This window comes from Jaculus jaculus, chromosome 12 (genome assembly GCF_020740685.1).
Source record: "Jaculus jaculus isolate mJacJac1 chromosome 12, mJacJac1.mat.Y.cur, whole genome shotgun sequence".
Taxonomy (NCBI): Eukaryota; Metazoa; Chordata; class Mammalia; order Rodentia; family Dipodidae; genus Jaculus; species Jaculus jaculus.
Window position 1 is genome coordinate 4,973,417 of NC_059113.1, and position 22,894 is coordinate 4,996,310.

Consider the following 22,894-nt stretch of genomic DNA (forward strand, 5'->3'; position numbering starts at 1 on the left):
AATTGATCTACCATCATCTGATCCAGCTATACCACTACTTCTGGACATATACCCTGTACTACAGAGGTATGCGCTCAGCCGTGTTTGTCACTGCTACGTTCACAAGAGCTGGGAATTAGAATCAGCCCAGAGGCCCATGAACTGAGGACTGGATAATGAAGATGCAGCACACATACAAGCAGAATTCGACACAGTAGTAAGGAAAAATGAAATGATGAAATTTGCAGGAAAATGGATACACTTTAAAAGAAAAAGTCTTTTTTTTTTTTTTAAGTTTTTTCGAGGTACACTCTGGTCCAGGCAGACCTGGAATTCACTATGTAGTCTAACTATGTAGGGCCTGACACTACCTGCACAAGACAATCATAATAGGAGGAAAAGATCATGACATCAAAATAAGAGGGAGGCTGAGGGGGGAGGGGATATGATGGAGAGTAAAGTTTACAATTATAGAAGTTGTCAATAATAAAAAAAGACTCTATCCCCCCAAAACCAAACAACAACAAAAAAAGAAAGCAGCAAGAACTTTCTATAAGCCCTCCAAAGACACTCATTGGATACAAGGTTAAGCAGGCTAGTAAGCAAGAAGCACCAGTCAGTCATCAAACGTGATCTTTGTCCCTTGAAACACGGTGATCTTAGACTGCTGCTCCTTCCGCCTCCTACTTGCTTCCCAGGAGGGGTGAAGGGGCAAGTGGGACTGCTGCCTCCCGCCGCCAGGCCCTCCTTGTGCACTCTTTTTAACAGGAGGCTTGAGCAGAGCTTCACTTTCCAGAACATCTGCAAAAGGAAACAAAAATAATTAGTTCTACCTGTGCCTAAACAAAATTTAAAAAAGAAATAAAAGAAATAGATGTCATCTATTTAAGCCAATTAAAGGACATCACACTTTACTTAAACATAACACCTAACAATTTAAAGTCCAACAGAAAATATTTTAAATGCTGAGCGTGGTGGCACACGCCTTTAATCCCAGCACTTGGGAGGCAGAGGTACGAGGATCACTATGAGTTCAAGGCTATCCTGAGACTATATAGTGAATTCCAGGTCAGCCTGGGCTAGAGTGAGACCCTACCTTGGGGGGAAAAAAAAAAAGGAATTAGTTCTACTAACATGGAAGGCCAAAACAAAGAGTTAATAAAAACTAAAATTAGGGGGATGGAGAAATGGCTTAGTGGTTAAGGCACTTGCCTGCAAAGCCACAGGACCTCCAGTTCAATTCTCCAGGACTCATGGAAGCCAGATGCACAAGGGGGCACATACATCTGGAATTCATTTGCAGTGGCTGGAGGCCCTGGTGCACCCATTCTCTCCCCATCTCTCTCTCTCTCTCTCAAATAAATAAAAAATAAAATACTTGACATTGACGATGAGGAGATAAATGCCCTATTTCCATTTCTGTGAGTCTACAGCTCATTTATACTATTAAGAAACGATTTTCTAGCCACGCGTGATGGCGCACGCCTTTAATCCCAGCACTCAGGAGTCAAAGGTAGGAGGATTGCTGTGAGTTCAAGGGCACCCTGAGACTATATAGTGAATTCCAGGTCAGCCTGGGCTAGAGCAAAACCCTACCTTGACAAACCAAAAAAGAGAGAGGGAGGGAGGGAAGGAGGGAGGGAGGGAAGGAGGGAGGGAGGAAAGAAAGAAGGAAGGAAGGGAGGACTTTCTTCATCCTCCATTTGCACTGAGCACTGTGCACATGCATGCAGAAAGACAGCACTGTTAACACCCACCTGGGGTCTTCCTCTTTGGAGCTTGCTCTCTCTGATCCCTGAAAGAAAAAAAATGGCATTAAGACTTTTAAAGATAGGGGAAACAATCCTTTGCACTGAAGACAACATAATAGAATGGATGATACAAGCCATCTGTGGGGCTACCACAAGTTCTCATTCCACCAACATTCAATAAAGTAATTCAGGTTTTAAGTTCATCAAATGCTTGTTCAATTCCAAATTGTTATAGACACACAAAGGACTTCTCCATCTTCACAGGTACTTCTGTTCACCTGAAAATAATGTTTGATTATCTTTCTCTGTTCTTGGAAACTATCTAGATAAAGAATTTCAAGCACTTTTTAACAGGAAAAATGCTTCACATGTAACAAAAATTAAGATTTATGTTCTTGGTAAGGGATAGTAATGTGTTATTTTTCAAACAAAACCTTAGAGCCTTTTGAAGCAGGATTGATACATATAAGTATATATTTAAATTATTTTTAAGGCCCCCAACATATTTGTATATCTTTTCCATACTCTTATTTCTAGAAGCAAAATTTTTAAATATTCATTAAAGAATATCTCATAAATTTACAAAAAAAAAAAAAAAAGGTTTACTGAAGAAAAGGAAATAGTGGTTACTGAAGAACTAATCACAGTCTCTACTCAAATGTGCCAGCAGTTCCACCAGGTAAGAAGTGTACAGAAACTCGGTGTATATGACCAGTTGACGGCTGGCAGCCCAGTGAAGAAAGCAGCAACTCCAAAATCCAAGCTGTGTGCAGGAATGCAGGGCTGGCCCACAACATGATAAAACAGAAGACGGCCTAATAATGGTCCTGCCTCGTCAAAAAAAAAAAAAAACTTACACTTTTCAGAAAAGTCTGCTTGTAAGTAGAGACAGACACATTAAATGAACTCAAAATTTGAAAACCGGGGCTGGAGAGATGGCTTAGCAGTTAAGCGCATGCCTGTGAAGCCTAAGGACCCTGGTTCAAGGCTTGATTCCCCAGAACCCACATTAGCCAGATGCACAAGGGGGCGCACGCATCTGGAGTTCATTTGCAGTGGCTGGAAGCCCTGGAGCACCCATTCTCTGTCTCTATCTGCCTCTTTGTCTGTCACTCTCAAATAAATAAATAAAAACCAAAAAAAATTTAATAAAAAAAATTTAAAACCCTGGGAACTGAAAGAATAACATTTAAAATAGTTGGATGTATTATTTGGCTGTAACCTTTACTTTCAAAGAGATAAACAGGTGCTGCCGTGTGTGTATTTATGCATGCCATGTCTAAAAACAGAAGGACTCGTAAAAACCAGAATTAGGTAGGAGAGTTCTTCCTGCACTATCAGGATATGTCATATTAAAAGCAAGAATAACAACATTTCAAAATGGAGTATTCCCTTACCTCCTAAAGCCTTTAGATCCAGATAAAGACTGGAAAAACACTGACTCGAACTTCTTGGCATCTGTAGTTGGCTTATTTTTATCATTTTTTATATCGCAATGTGCTTCACGTGCATGTTCTCTGGGTGTCACTTTTTGAGGGGGGTTTCGTTCCTTCTTTCGTGTCCGTCTGACCTTCCCAATGAAGAAGTCGTCGCCGCTATCACTCTCCTCAGAAGCAGAAGACTGCTTGTAGAACCGCTCCTCTGTGCTGTCATCAAAATCCTCCTGCTCCTCTTCACTCGGCTCTTCTTCGCTTTCGCCGTCAGCCCCGCTCACGGTGGGCTCACTCAAAGTCTTCACTTCTGAGCCAGCGGGCGTCTTCCGGAGCTCAGCGGGAACTGTGGTGCCCCTTCCTGAAGGCTTTGTTGAAGAATCTGGAATGTCTGCTGCTTGGAATCCAACTTCCATTTTGGCTATTTTTGATTTTGAGTCACTTATTGGTTTCTTTGCCAGTAATTTGTCCTTTTTTCCTTTTTGCTCACTGTCAACAGTTCTTGCATGCTGCTGTAACGTACTTGCATCATTTGAACGCCACGTGTCCTTACAATGCTTTTCTTCTGAAGTACACTTTGGTAACTCAACCTCAGGAGCATTTTGTCTTGCATCTTTAAAAGCCTGGACAGCAGCTACGAGAAACAGTGCATGATTTCTTGCAGCATTGGAACACATGAGGCAGCCCTGTATTGCACAGCACTTCTTACATGACTTGAAAATATTTAACAATTGGAATTTATATTACATATATTTAAACTCATAATCTTTTTTGTTGCTTTTGTTTTTATTTTTTGAGGTAGGGTCTTGCTCTAGACCAGGCAGACCTGGAATTCACTATGTAGTCTCAGGGTGGCCTTGAATTCGCAGTGATCCTCCTATCTCTGTCTCACAAGTGCTGGGATTAAAGGCATGTGCCACCACACCCGGCTTAAACTCATAATCATTTTTTATATAAATTTTACTTTTATTTATTTGACAGATAAAGAGGGAGGGGGAGAGAGAGAGAATGGGTGAGTAAGGGCCTCCAGCCACTGCAAACAAACTCCAGATGAGTGCTCCTCCTTGTGCATCTGGATAACGTGGGTCCTGCAGGCAAATGCCTTGACCACTAAGCCATCCCTCAAACTCATAATCTTTTGACTACATATAAAACAAACTTCTAAAGGATTCTCAGATGTATCCATCTTAAATTGCTCAATGAAAAGAAAATCCTTTCTTTGAGTTATGAAGACTAGGAAAACACTGAGTACAAATCAAATGATAATTTTAATGTCTGTGGTAACAATGTGTTTTTAGACATAAAGACAAGCACTACTTAATCTGTGACAAAAGTACTTAATGCTATAAATATATTTTATAAAATATGTATGCAACATGATGTGACAAGATCAAAAGCAGACTGAGTTCTATCAATATTTACACTATGTTCAACTTGATCATGCATATCTTATAAACTTCATATAAGTGATACATGATAGTATGTTAAAATTTAAGAAAAGGACTGCAGAGATGACTCAGCAGTTAAAGACTTTGCCCAAGAAGCCTAAGGACCTAGGTTCAACTCCCCAGAATCCACGTAAGCCAGATACACATGACACGTATCTGGAGTTTCTTTGCAATGGCTAAAGGCCCTGGAATACCCATTCATACACACTCTCTCTCTAATAAATAAATAAATAAAAATATTACAAAATTAAGAAAAATATAGATTTAGTGTTTTTAGATAGCAGTTGTTTTCTACATGTGGTAGCACTATTCCACCTCTGTAAAATCTGAAAGAAATTTGTCTGTAATAGAAAATAAACCCAACAGTTAAAAGGACAACATCTAGGCCAGGTATGGTGCTGCACGCCTTTAATCCCAGTACTCGGGAGGCAAAGGTAGGAGGATTGCCATGAGTTCGAGGCCACTCTGAGACTCCATAGTGAATTCCAGGTCAGCCTGGACTAGAGTGAGACCCTACCTCAAAAAAAAAAAAAAAAAAAAAAAGGACAACATTTAAGACCAGGCATGGTGGTACACGCCATTAATGCCAGCACTAGGGAGGCAGAGGCAGGATGACTGCTGTGAGTTCGAGGCCACCTTGAGACTACATAGTGAATTCCAAGCCTGGGCTAGAACAAGACCCTACCTCAAAACACCAAAATATGGGGGAGGGGAGACAACACTTAAAATAAATAAAGCCATTCATCACAATCATACATAAATGCATTAGGACACTGACGTCATTAACTCATACCTTTCAGCTCATCCATCTTCTTCCTGAGCACAGGGTGCTCTGCTAATCTGGCAATTGCCCGTTCAGTTGCAGTAGAATCTGGCTGCAGATGAAAAAAACACATACATCTGGGACTGAAAGTCACTTGGCACTACTGGAAGTTTTTTAAATGAAATCTGTCACAAGTCCTGAGGCTTAGGAAAAAGAATTTGTTAATATTCTTACAAGACAAGTGACCAAGGTAGCCTATGCTGAAGAAAGTTCATGGAGTCGGATGCATTACCGCTGCTGCAGAGTTAAGTAACTATGAAATCCAACAGCAGTCCTAAATAGAATTCAGCTGGGCGTCATGTGGGATGAACTTCAAAGAGAAACAGTTTTTACTTTCAAAGAGCTTAACTGATCTAAGAAGACTAAATTAATAGGAAAAATCAAACATATTAGTGCTGGCTGGGCGTGACAGCCCATACCTTTAATTCCAGCAGAGGTTGGAGGATCACTGTGAGGTCCAGACCAGCCTGAGACTATAGAGAATTCTAGGTCATCCTGGACTAGAGAGACCCTATCTCAAAGGGTGGGGCACTGGAGAGATGGCTTAGAGGTTAAGGTGCTTCCCTGCAAAGCCTAGAATTCATGTTCAAATCTCCAGGTCCCACATAGCCAACACATGGTGACACAAGCGCACAATGTTGCACATGAGCCACAAGGAGGAGGCACTCATGTCCAGAGTTCGTTCGCCGTGGCTGAAGTCCCTTGCACACCCATTTCCTCTCTCAAAATTAAAAAAAAACATTTTATACATATATATATGTGTGTGTGTGTATATATATGTGTATATATATATATGGCTGTGTGTGTGTGTACACACACACACACACACATACATATGTATACATACACATACAGACACACACATACACGTATATATGGGCTGAGCTGGGTGGTACAGACAAGTTATGATTACCATAATGGTTAAAATCCGGTTTAGTGGAGACCTAGGAATGATCTAATGCTGTATCTTCATATTTCAAATGTCTACGAGCACTGATGTATTCTCAGCATCCAATACTGGCTCATTGCTAACACTGTGTATTGCTGATGACTGAAGGAGACCAGATTAGTATGCAGTATTTAATGTATTTATATAATGTATTTATATTTATTAATTATATATATAATGTATTTATACAAATTCATCATGTAGACTGCTTTAAACACCCAATAAGGCTGATAGCTTCCAAATCTCTTCCTCCAGCTCCCACTTGGGCTCAGGATGAAGTCCAGACATATGTGATATTCACTTAGTATGTCCAGACTAAACTAATTTTTCTCTCACACCTACATTTCCTATACTTTTCCATATTCCTGAATGTAAGTGCCATTATATTTTCTCAGGCCTAAAATTCTAAGGATTCTCCTACCACATGTCTCTTTCCTTACATCTCACAATAAACTCCTCAGCAAATCCTGTGGCTCTACTTGCAAAATCTATTCAGAACCACTAACCTCTATTTCTAGTCTTCCCACCTTTAACCAAATCACAAACAAGTCACCTGCATCAACATAATAAGGATACTTGGTATTTCTCCTTGGTACTTCCTTCTCTCACAGTCAATTTTCCATACTGCAGCAACAGTGATGTTTAAAAATTATATCATCTGAAGCTGGGGAGATGGCTCAGCAGTTAAAGGACAATCATGCAATCAAGGCCGGACATAGTGCTGCACGCCTTTAATCCCAGCACTCAGGAGGCAGAGGTAGAAGGATCATCGTGAGTGCAAGACCACCCTGTGACTACACAGTGAATTCCAGGCCAGCCTGGGCTAGAGCCAAGACCCTACCTAGAAAACAACACACACACCTCTCTAACCTAAGTGGATCCACAGAAATAACTTCTTACATGTTAGAAAGCATAATGGGCCAGGCATAGTGGTGCACACCTTTAATCCCAGCACTTGGGAGGCAGAGGTAGGAGGATCACCATGAGTTTGAGGTCACCCTGAGACTACAGAGTGAATTCCAGGTCAGCCTGAGCTAGAAAATGAGACCCTACCTTGAAAAGAAAAGTACAATCAGATCATATCACTTCCCTATCTGTTCTTATTTATGCTGAAGTACTTTCTGAAAATGCAATTTCCCTTCTATCTGAATGCTCAACTTACAAATGCATACACAGCTAGCGATTGCACTGTATTATTCAAGTCTCTGCTCAAATATCACCTCAACTAGCACAAACAACACTGCATTTTTTTACTTCCCAGCACTGAACAGCACATGCTAAGGTATAGATGTTCTCCACACCACTGACAGGCAGACATTTTGCTTGCCTCGTGCTGTGGCACCTACATGATCATGTACTCATGGTCGGCATCAGCATGAATAAAGTAAACAAATGTCACTAGTGAGTCACAGAGTATGCACCAGCTTTGAAGACCTTTATTCTAACCCTATCCTTCACTGTTCTAGACCAATATCGAGCTTCTCCGTCTATTACTATATAGTAATATAAGCATATGATTATCTAAATAAAAGCAAGATCACGGTCTTTGAAATCTATCCTGTTTTCACTTGCCTGCACAGCCAAAGGACCCAGCTCTGATTCCCCAGGACCCATGTAAGCCAGATGCACAAGGTGGCACATGTGTTGGAGTTTGTTTGCAGTGGCTGAAGGCCCTGGTGTGCCCATTCTCATATATTCATCCTCTCTCCCTCCCTCCCTCCTTCGCCCCCCACCCCCTCTGCCTCTTGCTATCTAATTTCTTCGTTGACTAAGTGTGGTGCCTCAAAAATTTAGCCACTGGGCTGGAGAGCTTGCTTAATGGTTAAGAGACTTGCCTGCAATGCGTCAGGACCCAGGTTCAGTTTCCCCAGTATCTACATAAGCCAAATGCATGTGTGTGGAGTTCAAATGCAGTGACTGGAGGCCCTGGTGTGTCCATTCTCATTCTCAAATAAAATAAAATGCATTACAAAGGAATGGTGCATGTCTATCTATCTTTTGGATAAATCTGGTCTCTCAAAATTCTATATTTATTTATATTTCTATATTTATTTAATTCATATTTGTTCCTCATGGCCTGTCACTGATTTATTAATCTGTGTTGCTTACAGTTTGGGGCGTAGGAAACTATTCTCAAAAGAATAGTTTCAAAAGAAAAAATAGGGCTGGAGAGATGGCATAGCAGTTAAGTGCTTGCCTGTGAAGTCTAAGGACCCCGGTTCAAGCCTCAATTCCCCAGGACCCACGTTTGCCAGATGCACAAGGGGGCACACACATCTGGAGTTTGTTTGCAGTGGCTGGAGGCCCTAGCGTGCCCTTTCTCTCTCTCTCTCTCTCTCTCTCTCTCTGCCTCTTTCTCTCTGTGTCACTCTCAAATAAATAAATAAAAATAAAAAAATTATATGTATATATATATGGATCAATTTTTTAAAATGTTCATCAGCCGGGCGTACTGGCGCACACCTTTAATCCCAGCTCTAGGGAGGCAGAGGTAGGAGGATTGCCATGAGTTCAAGACCACCTTGAGACTCCATAGCAAATTCCAGGTCAGCCTGGGCTAGAGTGAGACCCTACCTCAAAAAACCAAAAAAAAAAAAAAAGTTCATCGGAGCCGGAGAGATGGCCATGATGGACTATTTTTTTCAAATCCTCACACTGGGCTGGAGAGATAGCTTAGCAGTCAAGGCGCCTGCCTGCAAAGCCTGACGACCCAGGTTTGATTCCCCAATACCCACATAAATCAGAAGCATGAAGTGGCACATTCATCTGGGGTTTATTTGCATTGGCTGGAAACCCTAAAGCACTCATTCTCTCTCTCTCTTCCCACCTTTCCATCTGCCTCTCAAATATTTTTTAATATTTTACTTATTTGAGAGAGGCAGAGAGAGTGAAAGAGGAGAATGGAACGGGCGCTCCAGGGCCTCCAGCCACTGTATATGAACTCCAGACACGTGCGCCCCCTGTGCATCTGGCTGACGTGAGTTCTGAGTAATTAGGGTCCCTGGGCTTCACAGGCAAGTGCTTTAACCACTAAACCATCTCTTCAGCCCCTCAAATAAATATATACTTTTTAAAAACTCCTTGCACTCACCCGCTTTCCCTTCCCTCTACCTGCACTGGCTGACCGAGGCTCATGGTGCAGCTGTAATTTAAAAGGCTAAAGTAAATGTACATAGAACTACCCCAAAGCAGAATGCAATCAAGAGACAGAAAGTGTTTCTTAAGCTTAAATACATCTATTTTTGGAGCTTAAAAGGCCAAGGAGTCTTTATGGGGAGTTTTTACACCTGCATGAAAAAAGTTTTCACAAAATTGGGAGGTATGAAGGAAACCACAGCTTTCCTTATTTAAAATTGACACAATGTTTGCCATGGAAAATTCTCAGGAAATTGTGGTTTTTCACACACCTCCAGTTTCTTCCATTTCAAATAAATTAAGTAAAAAAGTGGAAAACACACCATCTTTTAATGGAAAAAAATTATTTTAGCATTTGGGTATTTGCTATCAACACAAAATCATTTGGTATTTAACTATGAAAAGAATTCTGTAATCTTTGAATGTAAACAATAGTCTAAAAGTGAAAAAAAAGATGTGCAATATTAATTCTGTGAAGTTGCCTAGAGCACGTTGACTGTAAGTGAACTGGTAGAAAAAGAATGCTAACAATTATACCTGCAAAAACAAACTGAGCCATAGCTCAACTCTAGGTTTCAGCTAAAGAAATAGATCAACAAACTGATATTTGTATCCATTAAAACCTTTAGCAAGAGCCTGGTATGGTAGGCACACCTTTAATCCCAGCACTTGGGAGGCAGAGGTAGGAGGATCACTGTGAGTTCAAGGGCACCCTGTGACTACATAGTGAATTCCAGGTAGGCCTAGGCTACCTTTAAAAAAAAAGGCCACAAATAAATAAATAAATAAAAACTATATTTAGCAAGATATTCAGAAATAGTATATGTATATTTGTCTGGACCAAAAGAATTGTTACAAAACTGTGCATGAGTATTCTGGAGGTAATAAAACAATTTTAAGTCTCAATTATGTAATTACACGTAAACTCATTTATTTTTTAAATTTAGTTGAAAGAGAGTGAATATGGATGGACAAACAGGGTCTCTTGCTACTACAAATGAACTCCAGGTGCATGTGATACTTTGTGTACTAGGGAATTCCCCAAGGTTTGTAAGCAAACACTTATAACCACTGAGCCATCTCCCCAGCCCTCAACTAATATTGTTTAGTTAAGTGCTGACTCTAGGGAAATAAAGTACTTTCGATTGAAGGGAAAAGACCAGAACCACCTTATGTTCTATCTACTGATGTTCCTATTTAAGATAAGATGTTCACAGACACTGGAAGCTGGGCATATACAGCGTTCTGTACAGAAATGAAGCAAGGATACCACAACCTAGCTTGATATAAACGTGCAGAATAGAAGAGATGAACATCACTGTGAGGCAAGGAAACAGCATCAATAAGGGGAGTGGAGAGGTGGCTCAGCAGTTAAGGCACTTGCTTGGAACGCCTACTGACCCAGGTTTGATTCCCAATATCCATGTAAAGCCAGACGCGCAAAATGCTGCATGTATCTGGAGTCCATTTGCAATGGCTAGAAGCCCTGGTGTGCCCATTCTCTCTCTTTCTCTCTCTCCTACTATTACTTCTCTGCTTGAAGGAAAGGAGGACTTCACCAATGCTCTACTTTCCCTAAGCCATCAGGTCTGCTTTTAAGGATTGGTATTACATATCTCCAGTTAACTTATATTAAACCCAATTACACCTGCCTTGGGACCTATTTTCAGAAGTGGGTCCATCTCTAAATCTACTGGTTCTGTTATGGCTTAAATATGAAAAGTTGAATATGAAATGCCCCCCAAAGGCTTCTGTTTCTGAATACTTGGTCCTCAAGCAATGGTACTATCTGGGGAGGCTGCTGAACCTGTGGGAAGCAGGGCCTCGCTGACACCAGCAGGGAAGGCTGAGGTCTAGTCCTGCCCTGCTGCACCTTGTCTCTGCTACTTGACCACTGATGTGATCAAGCCTCACTGTACATTCCTGCTAGTGCAGATGGAGCTGCCCCAGATACCAGCACTTGGGAGGCAGAAGTAGGAGGATCACCATGAGTTCAAGGCCACCGTGAGACTACACAGGGAATTCCAGATCAGCTTGAGTGAAAACCTACCTTGAAAAAAAATAAACAACTTATCCACTAGTGACATAATTTAATTAAATAGTTTTTAAAACATTATCAATATTCTATGGATATTGGAACATTATAATTGGTAATGATGTTAGTAGGAATGAGGGAGAGAAGAGTATGGAGTTTAATGCCAGGAAGAACTAGAAAATAGTTAAAGTGAGCTCAGTTCCACACTGATCACTATAGATATACCTTCTTACACGTTTTTTCAAAGTTGATATCATCACCAAGAGCAGATTTAGTTACGACATCAGGTTTCAATTCCTGCAAAAGAAGAAAACACAAGTAATTCTAGTTAAACTATGATTATAATGATTAACTTACTTTCATGTCTTGCTTTAGGAAAATTTCTATTATTTTTGTTGTTGTTGTTTTTGTTTTGTGTTTTGAAGTAGGGTCTCACTCTAGCCCAGGCTGACCTGGAAAATAAGTCCAAGATATGAAGAAAAAAAAAAAAAAATCAAGCCAGGTGTGGTGAGGCACACCTTTAATCCCAGCACTCAGGAGGCAGAGGTAGGAGGACCACCATGAGTTTGAGGGCACCCTGAGACTACATAGTGAATTCCAGTGAGTCCCTACCTCAAAAAAACCAAAAAACAAAAAAGTAAAAAATATGAAAAAAGTCATCACAATTTTGACAACATACAGTTATGCACCATATAACAATTTTTTGTCATAAATGATAGAATTTCTAAAAGATTACACTGTTTAGTGATGTCATAGTCATCTTAGTTTATATAAGCACACAGTGATGAAATTTCCTAACACACACCTCAAAAGATGTCCTAACAGTTACATGACTGTAATTTAAGGCAGCCTTCTTTCTAACATAGATATGCCCTATGATCTTATTGAGACTGTATCTGCAAAATATAAATTATATTTTCGGGCTGGAGAGATGGCTTAGCGGTTAAGCACTTGCCTGTGAAGCCTAAGGACCCTGGTTCAAGGCTCGGTTCCTCAGGTCCCACGTTAGCCAGATGCACAAGGGGGCGCACGCGTCTGGAGTTCGTCTGCAGTGGCTAGAAGCCCTGGCGCGCCCATTCTCTCTCCCTCTATCTGTCTTTCTCCCTGTGTCTGTCGCTCTCAAATAAATAAATAAAAACTGAACAAAAAATATTTTTAAAAAATAAATTAATTATATTTCCTTCTCAAGGACACATGGCATGTTTACTATCTGCAAAAAAATCAAATAATCTGATTAAAATCAATAAATTACATATGAAGAGATTTCTAAATAGAAGACACAAGTGAACAACAAAAAAACTCATAAAAAACTGTTCAATATCACTAATCATCAGGGGATTATAAATCAAAGGTTTGATGGGATACCACTCATCCCGATACAAATGTTTACTGTTAAAACAACAAAACTTAACAATTACTGGTAGGATATAGAGAAAGGAGGAAACTGATATATTTGGTAGGAATAAAAATTAGTGCAACTACTATGAAAGACTGGAGGCTCCTCAACAACTACAAGCATCTACTAGGAACCCAGTAATTCAAGTACAACAGAAACCCTAAGAGATGAAATCATATTGAAGAGACTCTGCATGCTATTCATAACTGCCAAGATAAAGACTTAATCAAGAACCCATTACTGATGAATGGACGGATGCAGGATGAACTGGAAGACATTACATTAAGTGAAATAATCAACACACAGAAAAACCAATACCACATGTTCTTCTTCATGTAGAAAAGTTAAAATAAGATGATTACAGAAGCAAGAATAATGGCTACTAAAGGACAAGAAGTGTATGGGGAAAGGGACTGAGGAAAGGTGGCTAATTCAAGTGCTAAATGCACTCAGGACAATTAGCTCTAGTCATCTTCAGGATAGCAGGGTAACTATAGTCTACAATAAGTTCTCATATATTTCAAAATAACCACAAGTTCAATATTTCCCAACAAAGAAAGGATAACATTCTGAAAATACTAATTACCCTGATTTGATCATTATGTATTGCACACAATGCCAAATTTTTATACCATACTCCATAGTACTAGTATTTGAAAGAAAATGTTGTCCATATTTTATTTATTTGAGAGAGAGGTGGCAGAGGGAAAGAAGAAAGAAAGAAAGAAAGAAAGAAAGAAAGAAAGAAAGAAAGAAAGAAAGAAAGAAAGAAAGAAAGAAAGATAGATAGATAGAATGGGTGCATCAGGGCCTCTAGCCTGCAAAAGAATTCCAGACACATGTGCCACCTTACACATCTAGCTTTATGTGGGTACTTGGGAACTGAACCCAGGTCGTTGGGCTTTGCAGGCCAGCACCTTAACTGCTGAGCCATCTCTCCAGCCCTTGTCCACATTTTAATAAACCCCACCCTACACAGAAATTAAATTCAATGAAGTGAAGTCCATGTAATCAAAACTAAGGAATAATTTTCAGAAAATATTAATTCTGAGATGGGTTAACAGAAAATGACAGAGAAGCATGAACTAGATTTACAATAACCTCTATTTTCAGAACATGAGCAGCTATGGGCCAGGCTGAATTCTTCCCCAAAGATAACCACATCCTCATCCTCGGGGACTTGGCTGAGATAACTGAAGATCACAGAATGAGATTAGCCTGGATTATCTAAATCCAGTAAAATAACAAGATTTTTGTTTTTTTAAGTTTATCGAGGAAAGGTTTTACTCTAGCCCAGGCTAATCTGGAATTCACTATGTAATCTCAGGGTGGCCTGAAACACACGGTGATCCTCCCACCTCAGCCTCCCAGGTGCTGGGATTAAAGGTGTGCACAACCACACCTGGCTCTAATAACAAGGTTCTTTATAAGAGGAAATTAGAAGGGTCATAACTAACCCTATAATGCAGGGGGCTTCTAGAAGCTGAAAGGCATAAAACAGATTCCCTCAGGGCTTACAGGAAACATACAGTCCCACAAACACTTCGATGTTAAAATTTCTGACCTCTCAAACTGTAAAACTAAATCCATGTTGGGGCAGGGGAGATGGCTCAGTGATTGCTTGCAAAGCTTGCCACCATGGGATCAACTCCCCAGTACTCACCTAAAACCAGACACACAAAGTGACACATACAGTGGCAAGAGGTCCATCCTCCCCTCCCTCCCTCCCTCCCTTCCTCTCTCTCTCTCTCCCCCTCCCTCCCTCTGTCTCCCTCTCTGCTAGCAAATAAATAAAAGTTAAAATTTTTTAAAGTTTAAAAAAAAAAATCTATGTTGTTTCAAGCCATGAAATTTGTGATTTGCTTCATTAGTACTAGGAAATGGATATTTTTTCCCCTACAAATCTTCATTTTAATTATACCTTTCTTTCTAGACAAACACCAAATACCATAAATAGTGCCTAGAATGAAAACTTTACCTGATAGCTCAGTAAAATCTAGAAGCCTTTGGTTGGCTGGTACTTGTCTTTATCACACCTCTCATATTCTAGTATTCTGGACTTACACACTTAATTTCTATAATGTAACTCATGTGCAAATAAAGGAATGGCATCTACTATAACATGCTTCATATAAAATTTAAGAATTCTGTTTAGCAAACACACATGGCTAGGAATCTGGTCAGCTACTGCACTTAAAAGACATTGTGAAACTAAGTACTTTTGTAAGGTATCATGAAACTGCAAAGTGATGTTTCGTGAAGCCATTTCTCCCTTTATATGTTAAGACTTACATGAGCCTCTCATAATAAGAGTTCTTTTGATGTGTTACCATAAATGAACAGATCGAATCTCAGGTGCAAGATTTCTCAGCAAACAACAGTTAGAGGTCATTCATTCACAACCTTCCTAGTCGTCCTAACAGCCTTCTGCGAGTCTACTTTAGAAGTCCGTGCTCATTTGCCAGGATTTACAAATGTTTCTATAGCTGAAACATAGACTTAAACACATTTTGATTCAATACAACACATTTTAAAGGAAGGAGTTTTAAACAATGTTTATTATTCTAGAACTGGATTTAAGTTTCAATGATAGATTATAGTCTAGCCAAAAATTTAAATTATTCATGTTTTTAAAATATATAAACTACCTGAGACAACACAGTGAATTCCAGATCAGCCTCGGCTAGAACAAGACCCTACCTTGAAAAAACATAAATAAACAAACAAAATAAATAAATTTTTAAAGAGACATAAAGTAAGCTGTGGATGTGGTAGCACCCAACTTTAATCCCAGTACTCAGGAGGCAGAGGTAGAAGGATTGCGGCAAGTTCAAGGCCAGCCTGAGACTACATGGGGAATTCCAGGTTAGCCTGAGCTAGAGTGAGACCCTACTTCAAAAACTAAAAACAAACAACAAAAACATAAACTATACTTCATTATTTGATCCCTACGGTATCAGTATATAAAACAATAAACTAGTTCAGCTTCTGCTCTGGCCATAATGGACTGTGTGGTAAGGCTGCCCCGTTCTCTGTTCTGGATGTCGGTGTAACCCAACAGCTTTGCCATACCTTTTCAAAATGGCATTGAAAGCACCAACCATCTTAAAATTGCATCATGTCATTTAAGTGGAACAAAAGAGGCCCAAGATGCAAATTCTTGGGCTGAGAAGATGGCTCACTGGTTAAAGGCACCAGCTCACAAAGCCGCCAGCCTAGGTTCAATTCCCCAGTACCCACATCCCACGAATTCTGGACGTTATTCTTACGAGGAAGGCACTTTACTGGCTGAGCTATCTCAAGTCCTAGGGGGAAATTTTTGTTTTTTTCATTTTTGAAAGAGACAGAAGGAGGCAAGGAAAGAGTGGGTGCACCAGGGCCTTTCAGCCGCTGTGAATGAACTCCACATGCATGTACTCCCTTGCAGCACATTGCATGTTTGCATCACTGTGCATCTGGCTACATGCGACCTGGAGATTCAAACGTGTTCTTAGGCTTGGCAGGCAAGCGCCTTAACCACAAAGCCCTCTCTCCAACCCGAGGAATTTTTTTAAATGAAAAGTCTCCTACCAATTATAGCATGGACACCCAGGAACAAATACTCAGCTATATATCCCCTATATCTTCCAAGATGCCCATTGTTTTAGAGGTTGCTGGCCATGATTCACTCTGGATTTGCAAAAGTACCTGTGAGGTAGTAGTTAATGTTAACTTGCTATCAGCTAGAACCACAGGGACTGAAAAACAACAATGTACAAGCCTTGTGTAGAGTACGTAACAGCTATAGTACATGGGTAGAAAGGATAATGAGGAAAGTCAGAAGAAACATTGAACACTCATGTGGTGTGAAGCACAGTCTGGTGAACAAAGGCAAGCTGACCCGGGTTCTTCAACAGGAGAGAGGTATCAAACGAATAAGCTCACGATGAGGAAATTTTACTGGTGCTGTTTTTGCTGGCAGCCAGCAAAAGATTACTAAACGTCTACAAACAGTGCTGTCTCACTTTACTTCCAAGATGAAATTCATGGAAAAAGCTGAATCTTCATTTTCTCAAACTAAAACCAATACCTTTTGTGCTATAGTATATTTTCAGTTATGAAAAGAATTATTTTTACTGAGAACAAAAACTAAAGGAATACTTGTAAAACTCAATAGTTCCAAGATTTGCATTTGTTTAAAGTGGGTTAATTAGGCAGATTCAGCAAATAATTGAGTCAACTGAAGCTCCAAGTCCCCCATATGACCCATCACAGCAGAAATAAAACACTTTAGCCCAAAGGGTTAAACATGAGCACATTCTCTCATGCCAAATGGAAACGTAACACTGTTCTTGGCATAGGAAATTACTTGACTCTCTGGTCGTATTCAAAAAGGTGGCAGAGAAGGATGAGAACAGGCAACTGCATCGGCCTGAAGTACTCAGAGCTGGGCGCTCCAAGAAGTCATAGTAGATTTTCTTCCATTTTAGTAAGTCACAGTAGATCCCCCACTCTATATATAGTAGATCCCCCCATTCCTGAGATTCTTCTCTAACAAAAGGGCAGATGTGGAGAGAATGGTTTCTTGTTTTTAAAATTTTAGCAATCTAAATTTGTTTATTCTGTTTTGGGTTTTTTTGGTATTATTATGTATTACTATTTGAGAGAGAAAGAGGCAGATAGAGGGAATGGGTACGTCAGGGCCTCCAGCCACTGTAAACAAACTCCAACGCATGCACCACCATGTGCATCTGGCTTACATGGGTCCTAGGAAATCGAGCCTGAGTCCTTAGGCTTCACAGGCAGGTGCCTTAACCACTAAGCAATCTCTCCAGCCCTGTTTGTTCTTTTAAGATAAGGTAACCCTCTCTGTTGTTACCCAAGCTAGCCTAGAGACTGTTTGCAGCCAAGGCTGGCCTTGAACTTGCAATCCTCTGTCTCAGCCTCTATGCTACTATGTCTGGCTCAAACAGTAAATTTTTTTTTTTTTTTTTTTTGGTTTTTCGAGGTAGGGTCTCACTCTGGCTCAGGCTGACCTGGAATTAACTATGTAGTCTCAGGATGGCCTCGAACTCACGGCAATCCTCCTACCTCTGCCTCCCAAGTGCTGGGATTAAAGGCGTGCGCCACCATGCCTCGCACAAACAGTAATCTTAAAAGGATATAAATTTATAGCAAACTTACAAATTAATAAGATAGTTGTGGAGGTTTGAATCAGATGTCCCCCATTTTATGGGGGCAGACTTTGGGGTACTGCAGTCCAGCTTCCCCTCTTGCCAGAGCTCAGCTCCCTTTTTTTTTTTTTTTCTGGTATGTTTGGTTTTTGGAGGGAGGATGTTACTCTAGCCCGGGGTGACCTGGAATTCACCATGTAGTCTCAGGGTGGCCTCAAACACTCAGCAATCCTCCTACCTCTCCTCCCGAGTGCCGGGATTAAAGGCGTGCACCACCATGCCCGCTTCAGTGCCCTCTTGCTGCTGTTTTCCACCTGCTGTGGCAGGAAGTGGTGCCGTCTCTGCTCTCCCACTTTCTCCCTGCCACCATGAAGTCAGTACTCCCTCTCAAGGTGAGATAACCCCTGCCTCTCTGCAGTTACCTTCTCACTGCTGGGATAAAGCACTGAACCAAAGCAGCTGATGGAGGAAAGTTGTTGATTCTGACTTCCAGTCTCAAGGGGAAGCTCCATATTGGTGGAGACGACAGGAGAGCATGGGCTGGATGCCACCTCTGCACAGCAGGTGCACACATAGCAGGAGAGAGTGGGCTCCAACAAAGGGGAGCTGGGAGCTGTAACACCCCAAGCCCAACTCCCAAACCACACCTCATCTTTGCAAATTGCCATCAGCTGGAAACCAAGTATCAACTCACATGTGTTTATGAGAGATACCTAATTCAAACCACCAAACCTCCCATTTGGGTTGCTTTGGGTTGGGTGCTTATAACTATAACAACAATTAAAATCACTTTATTTGTGTATGTTTTCAGGATTCTAACATTAAGAATAAACAATGTAAATGAAAGGTATATATTATTTATTATGTAGCACATTAAATAAAAAGATAAAGTTGAAGTTTGATATGAACTTATTATATTGGCCTTTCTCCTCCTCGTTTTTTAAATATATTTAGAATATTTAGAAAGTTAGTTTTCCTTGCCAAATCAAAGAGTTAAAAAGAAGAAAACCTCATAGTTTAAAAAAAAAAAAAAAAAACAGCTGGGCATGGTGGTGCACACCTTTAATCCCAGCACTCAGGAGGCATAGTGGGAAGGTCACCATCACCATGAGGTCAGCCTGAGCTTCTGAGACCCTACCTCGAAAAACAAACAAACAAACAAACAAAAACATCATCTAAGCTCATTTAAGCTGAGTCACGTAGAATGTTCATGAAAAAGCTACAGAGAGCATTAGGTGACTACTGATGCAATCATGCCACTCATGTCACCAAAGTAAGGCTTGGGCTGGAGAGATGGCTTAGCGGTTAAGCGCTTGCCTGTGAAGCCTAAGGACCCCAGTTCGAGACTCAATTCCCCAGGACCCATGTTAGCCAGATGCACAAGGGGGTGCATGCATCTGGAGTTCCTTTGCAGTGGCTGGAGGCCCTGGCGTACCCATTCTCTCTCTCTCTCTCTCTCTGCCTCTTTCTGTCACTTTCAAATAAATAACAGTAAGGCTTAATAAGTATCTGTGTAATGCATGTAGGATAATCTATAAAGCATGGTCACTTCTAGACCCTTTTACTCCAATTATTTTCTTCTAACTAGTCATCTAATCTGCTTTTGATTTCATCTTTCCAGAACACATGACTACCCAAAATTTTTTTCATATTCCCCATTTTTTCCTTTATATTTTATTTATTATTTGCCAACAGGGGAGGGGCATGAATTTGGGCACACCAGGGCCTCTTGCACTGCAAATGAATTCCAGATGTATGTAACACTTTGTGCATCTAACTTTACTTGGGTACTGGGATTTGAACTCAGGCCATCAGGCTTTACAAGCAAGTGCCTTTAACCACTGAGCATCTCTCCAAACCACTGCATTTTTTAAAAGACTTAAAATGTAACCTTACCCACAAGTAATCAATGCAACCTTTTACTCTCCCTTCAACCCATATTCCTGCTATGACTTTTAATCACTGGAAAAAAAAACTTCTTCTACTGAGGATCTACATTATGTACAATTAACACACAGAGAAAGATCAAGCGTGGAGACAGCAAGCAGCGCCCACTCTGAGGAAGGAGACAGGCGACCATCAAGCGCAGAGACGACGGAAAGGCGGCGCCCGCTCTGAGGAAGGAGACAGGCGACCATCAAGCGCGGAGACGACGGAAGGCGGCGCCCGCTCTGAGGAAGGAGACAGGCGACCATCAAGCGCAGAGACGACGGAAGGCGGCGCCCGCTCTGAGGAAGGAGACAGGCGACCATCAAGTGCAGAGACGACGGAAGGCGGCGCCCACAAGAAGATGAGGCAGCACTAACAAGTGTCCCTGGAGCCTGCAGCTTCTATCTTGATGCCTTTCAACCCATATGAGGAATTTAAGGGGTCAAGTTTCTCTCTACCTTACCCATACATAAACTGATCTATCATGTAAAGACTGATTTTCAGTCTGGAGAGGTGGCTTAGTCTGTAGGTGCTTGCCTACAACGCCTAAGGACCCATGTTCGACTCTCCAGGTCCCATGTAAGCCAGACACAAAGTGACACAAGTGTGCGTGTAGGTGGCGTACACGTTTGGGTTTCAATTACAATGGCTGAAGGCCCTGGTGCGCCAGTTCTCTCTCCCCCTCTCGCTCTCAATCTTGCTCCACTCTCACTCTGATTTAAAAAAAAAAAAGGCCAGTCTGTTGTACTTACCTCAAAAAAGATCTGGTTGTCTTTATACAGGAAAAGAAAGGAAGAAAAGAGAAATATACAATTTCATTGGAAACTTTCAAGAAGTATTCAAAATTATTTAGTGACAAGTAGAGAATTTTTTAAAATTCAAGAAAAACTTGAATAAAATATTAATTTTTAATTTTATTTTAATGTATTTATTTGAGAGGCAGAGAGAGGGAGAGAATGGATGCGCCAGGGCTTCCAGCCACTGCAATCGAACTCCAGGCACATGGCACTCCCTGTGCATCTGGCTTACATGGGTCCTGTGGAATCAAACCAAGGTCCTTTGGCTTTACAGGCAAACGCCTTAACTGCTTACTTATCTCTCCAGAGAAGGCATTGACATTAATTCTAACATATAAAAAAACAGAAACAGGGCTGGAGAGATGGCTTAGTGGTTAAGTGCTTGCCTGTGAAGCCTAAGAACCTGGGTTCGAGGCTTGACTCCCCAGGACCCACATTAGCCAGATGCACAAGGGGGCGCACACTTCTGGAATTTGTTTGCAGTGGCTGGAGGCCCTGGTATAACCATTCTCTCTCTCTCTCTCTCTTGTCTTTCTCTGTCACTGTCAAATAAATAAATAAAAATAAAACAAAAAAATCTTAAAAAAAAAAAAAAACAGAAACAGGTGGTGTCTATAAAAATGTAACAGTGTACATTGTGTTCAAGGTAGAGCTGGGTGTAGTGGCTCAAGCCTATAATCCCAGCATTTAGGAGGTTAAAGTAAGAGTATTTGAGTTCAAGTCTAGTCTTAGCTACCACAGCAAGTTCAAGGCCAGCCTGGGATACATGAAACTCTCAAATAATAACCACTTCCCCTCAAAAAAAAAAAAAACAACCAAGAACAAAGATGTGAAAATAAATACTTGAAAATAATTTGTCTTCATTTAATCCAAACTGTAATTGCTTCCTAGTTGGGGGGAGAAGGGGCGATTCCATTTTCTGAGACTTGAACTATGCTGCTTTTTCCTCTAGAGCCCTCTGTCCCCTACTGTGCGTTTCTAATAAAACATATTGTAATATTTAGATTCTTTTACAAGAACCACATTATTTCATACTGGGTTATTTTTTTGGGGGGGTGGGTGTTGAGGTAGGTCTAGCTCTAGCCAAGGCTGACCTGAAATTCACTATGTAGTCTCAGGGTGGTCTCAAACTCACAGTGATTGTCCTACCTCTGCGTTCTGAGTGCTGGGATTAAAGGCGTGCACACCATGCCCAGCTCACAGTGGTTTTTTGACTGTGGGACTGGTTGTCCAAATATGAATTTATACTTGAAAAGGGCTTTGGATACTTTCACAGTTATTAGGAAATGTCTTGCTGGGCTTGAAAGTTCAAGTTTCCAGAATTACAAAACTTAAAAATCAAATAAAGACACAACAAAAAAATCAAAGCAAACAAAAGCTCTCATGTGACACTCGTGTTAACTTTCTGCTCCTAAATCTTAATACCATACTCAGTAACCTCTGAAGTAAGCTCATCTAGATGAAATCAGTTCCAGAATTCTACACTTAAAAATTTGATACTATAGCTGGGCGTGTGGCACATGCCTTTAATCCCAGCACTTGGGAGGCAGAGGTAGGTGGATCACTGTGAGTTCGAGGCCTTCCTGAGACTACAGAGTAAATTCCAGGTCAGCCTGGACTAGAGTGAGACCCTACTTAAAAAAAAAAAAAAAAAAAAAGGTATTATAACATAAATAGTGATGGTATTTTTTATTTGTTTGTTTTTTTCAAGGTAGGGTCTCGCTCTAATCCAGGCTGAACTGGAACTCACTCTGGAGTTCCAGGCTGGCCTCAAATTCACAGCATCCTCCTACCTCTACCTCCTGAGTGATGGGATTAAATAAAGGCATGCGCCACCATGCATGGACCCTAGTGATAGCATTTTAATGACATTTCCCAACAAGTCTTGTAACTATTCCTTTGTTTTCACATAAAAGAAGTGCTCAAAACTAGAGGATAGATACCACCTATGTCACATTTACATCTAAGTATTGGTTAAAATATGTTAAAACCATCTACTTGACGTAGTGTTTGTATTAATGTGTCCTACAATGAAACTCATGACCCTCATATTCAAAATGCAGTACTTA

The 22,894-nt window shown here is 40.7% G+C and overlaps 1 protein-coding gene across 3 annotated transcripts in view; it reads right to left on the reverse strand.

Moving 5' to 3' along the window:
* Nucleotides 1–407: 407 nt before the first annotated feature.
* The window catches only part of Srfbp1 (serum response factor binding protein 1), a 41,214-nt gene continuing 18,727 nt past the window's right edge, over nucleotides 408–22,894 (reverse strand). For all 3 annotated transcript variants that reach the window (XM_004669195.2, XM_045131183.1, XM_045131184.1), the window contains 5 exons: nucleotides 11,776–11,847; nucleotides 5,402–5,483; nucleotides 3,128–3,794; nucleotides 1,737–1,774; nucleotides 408–780 (listed from right to left, as the gene is read on the reverse strand). In XM_004669195.2, the coding sequence (XP_004669252.1) occupies nucleotides 596–780; nucleotides 1,737–1,774; nucleotides 3,128–3,794; nucleotides 5,402–5,483; nucleotides 11,776–11,847 (1,044 nt within the window). In that variant the 3' untranslated portion in view covers nucleotides 408–595. The remainder of the gene's footprint in view (nucleotides 781–1,736; nucleotides 1,775–3,127; nucleotides 3,795–5,401; nucleotides 5,484–11,775; nucleotides 11,848–22,894) is intronic.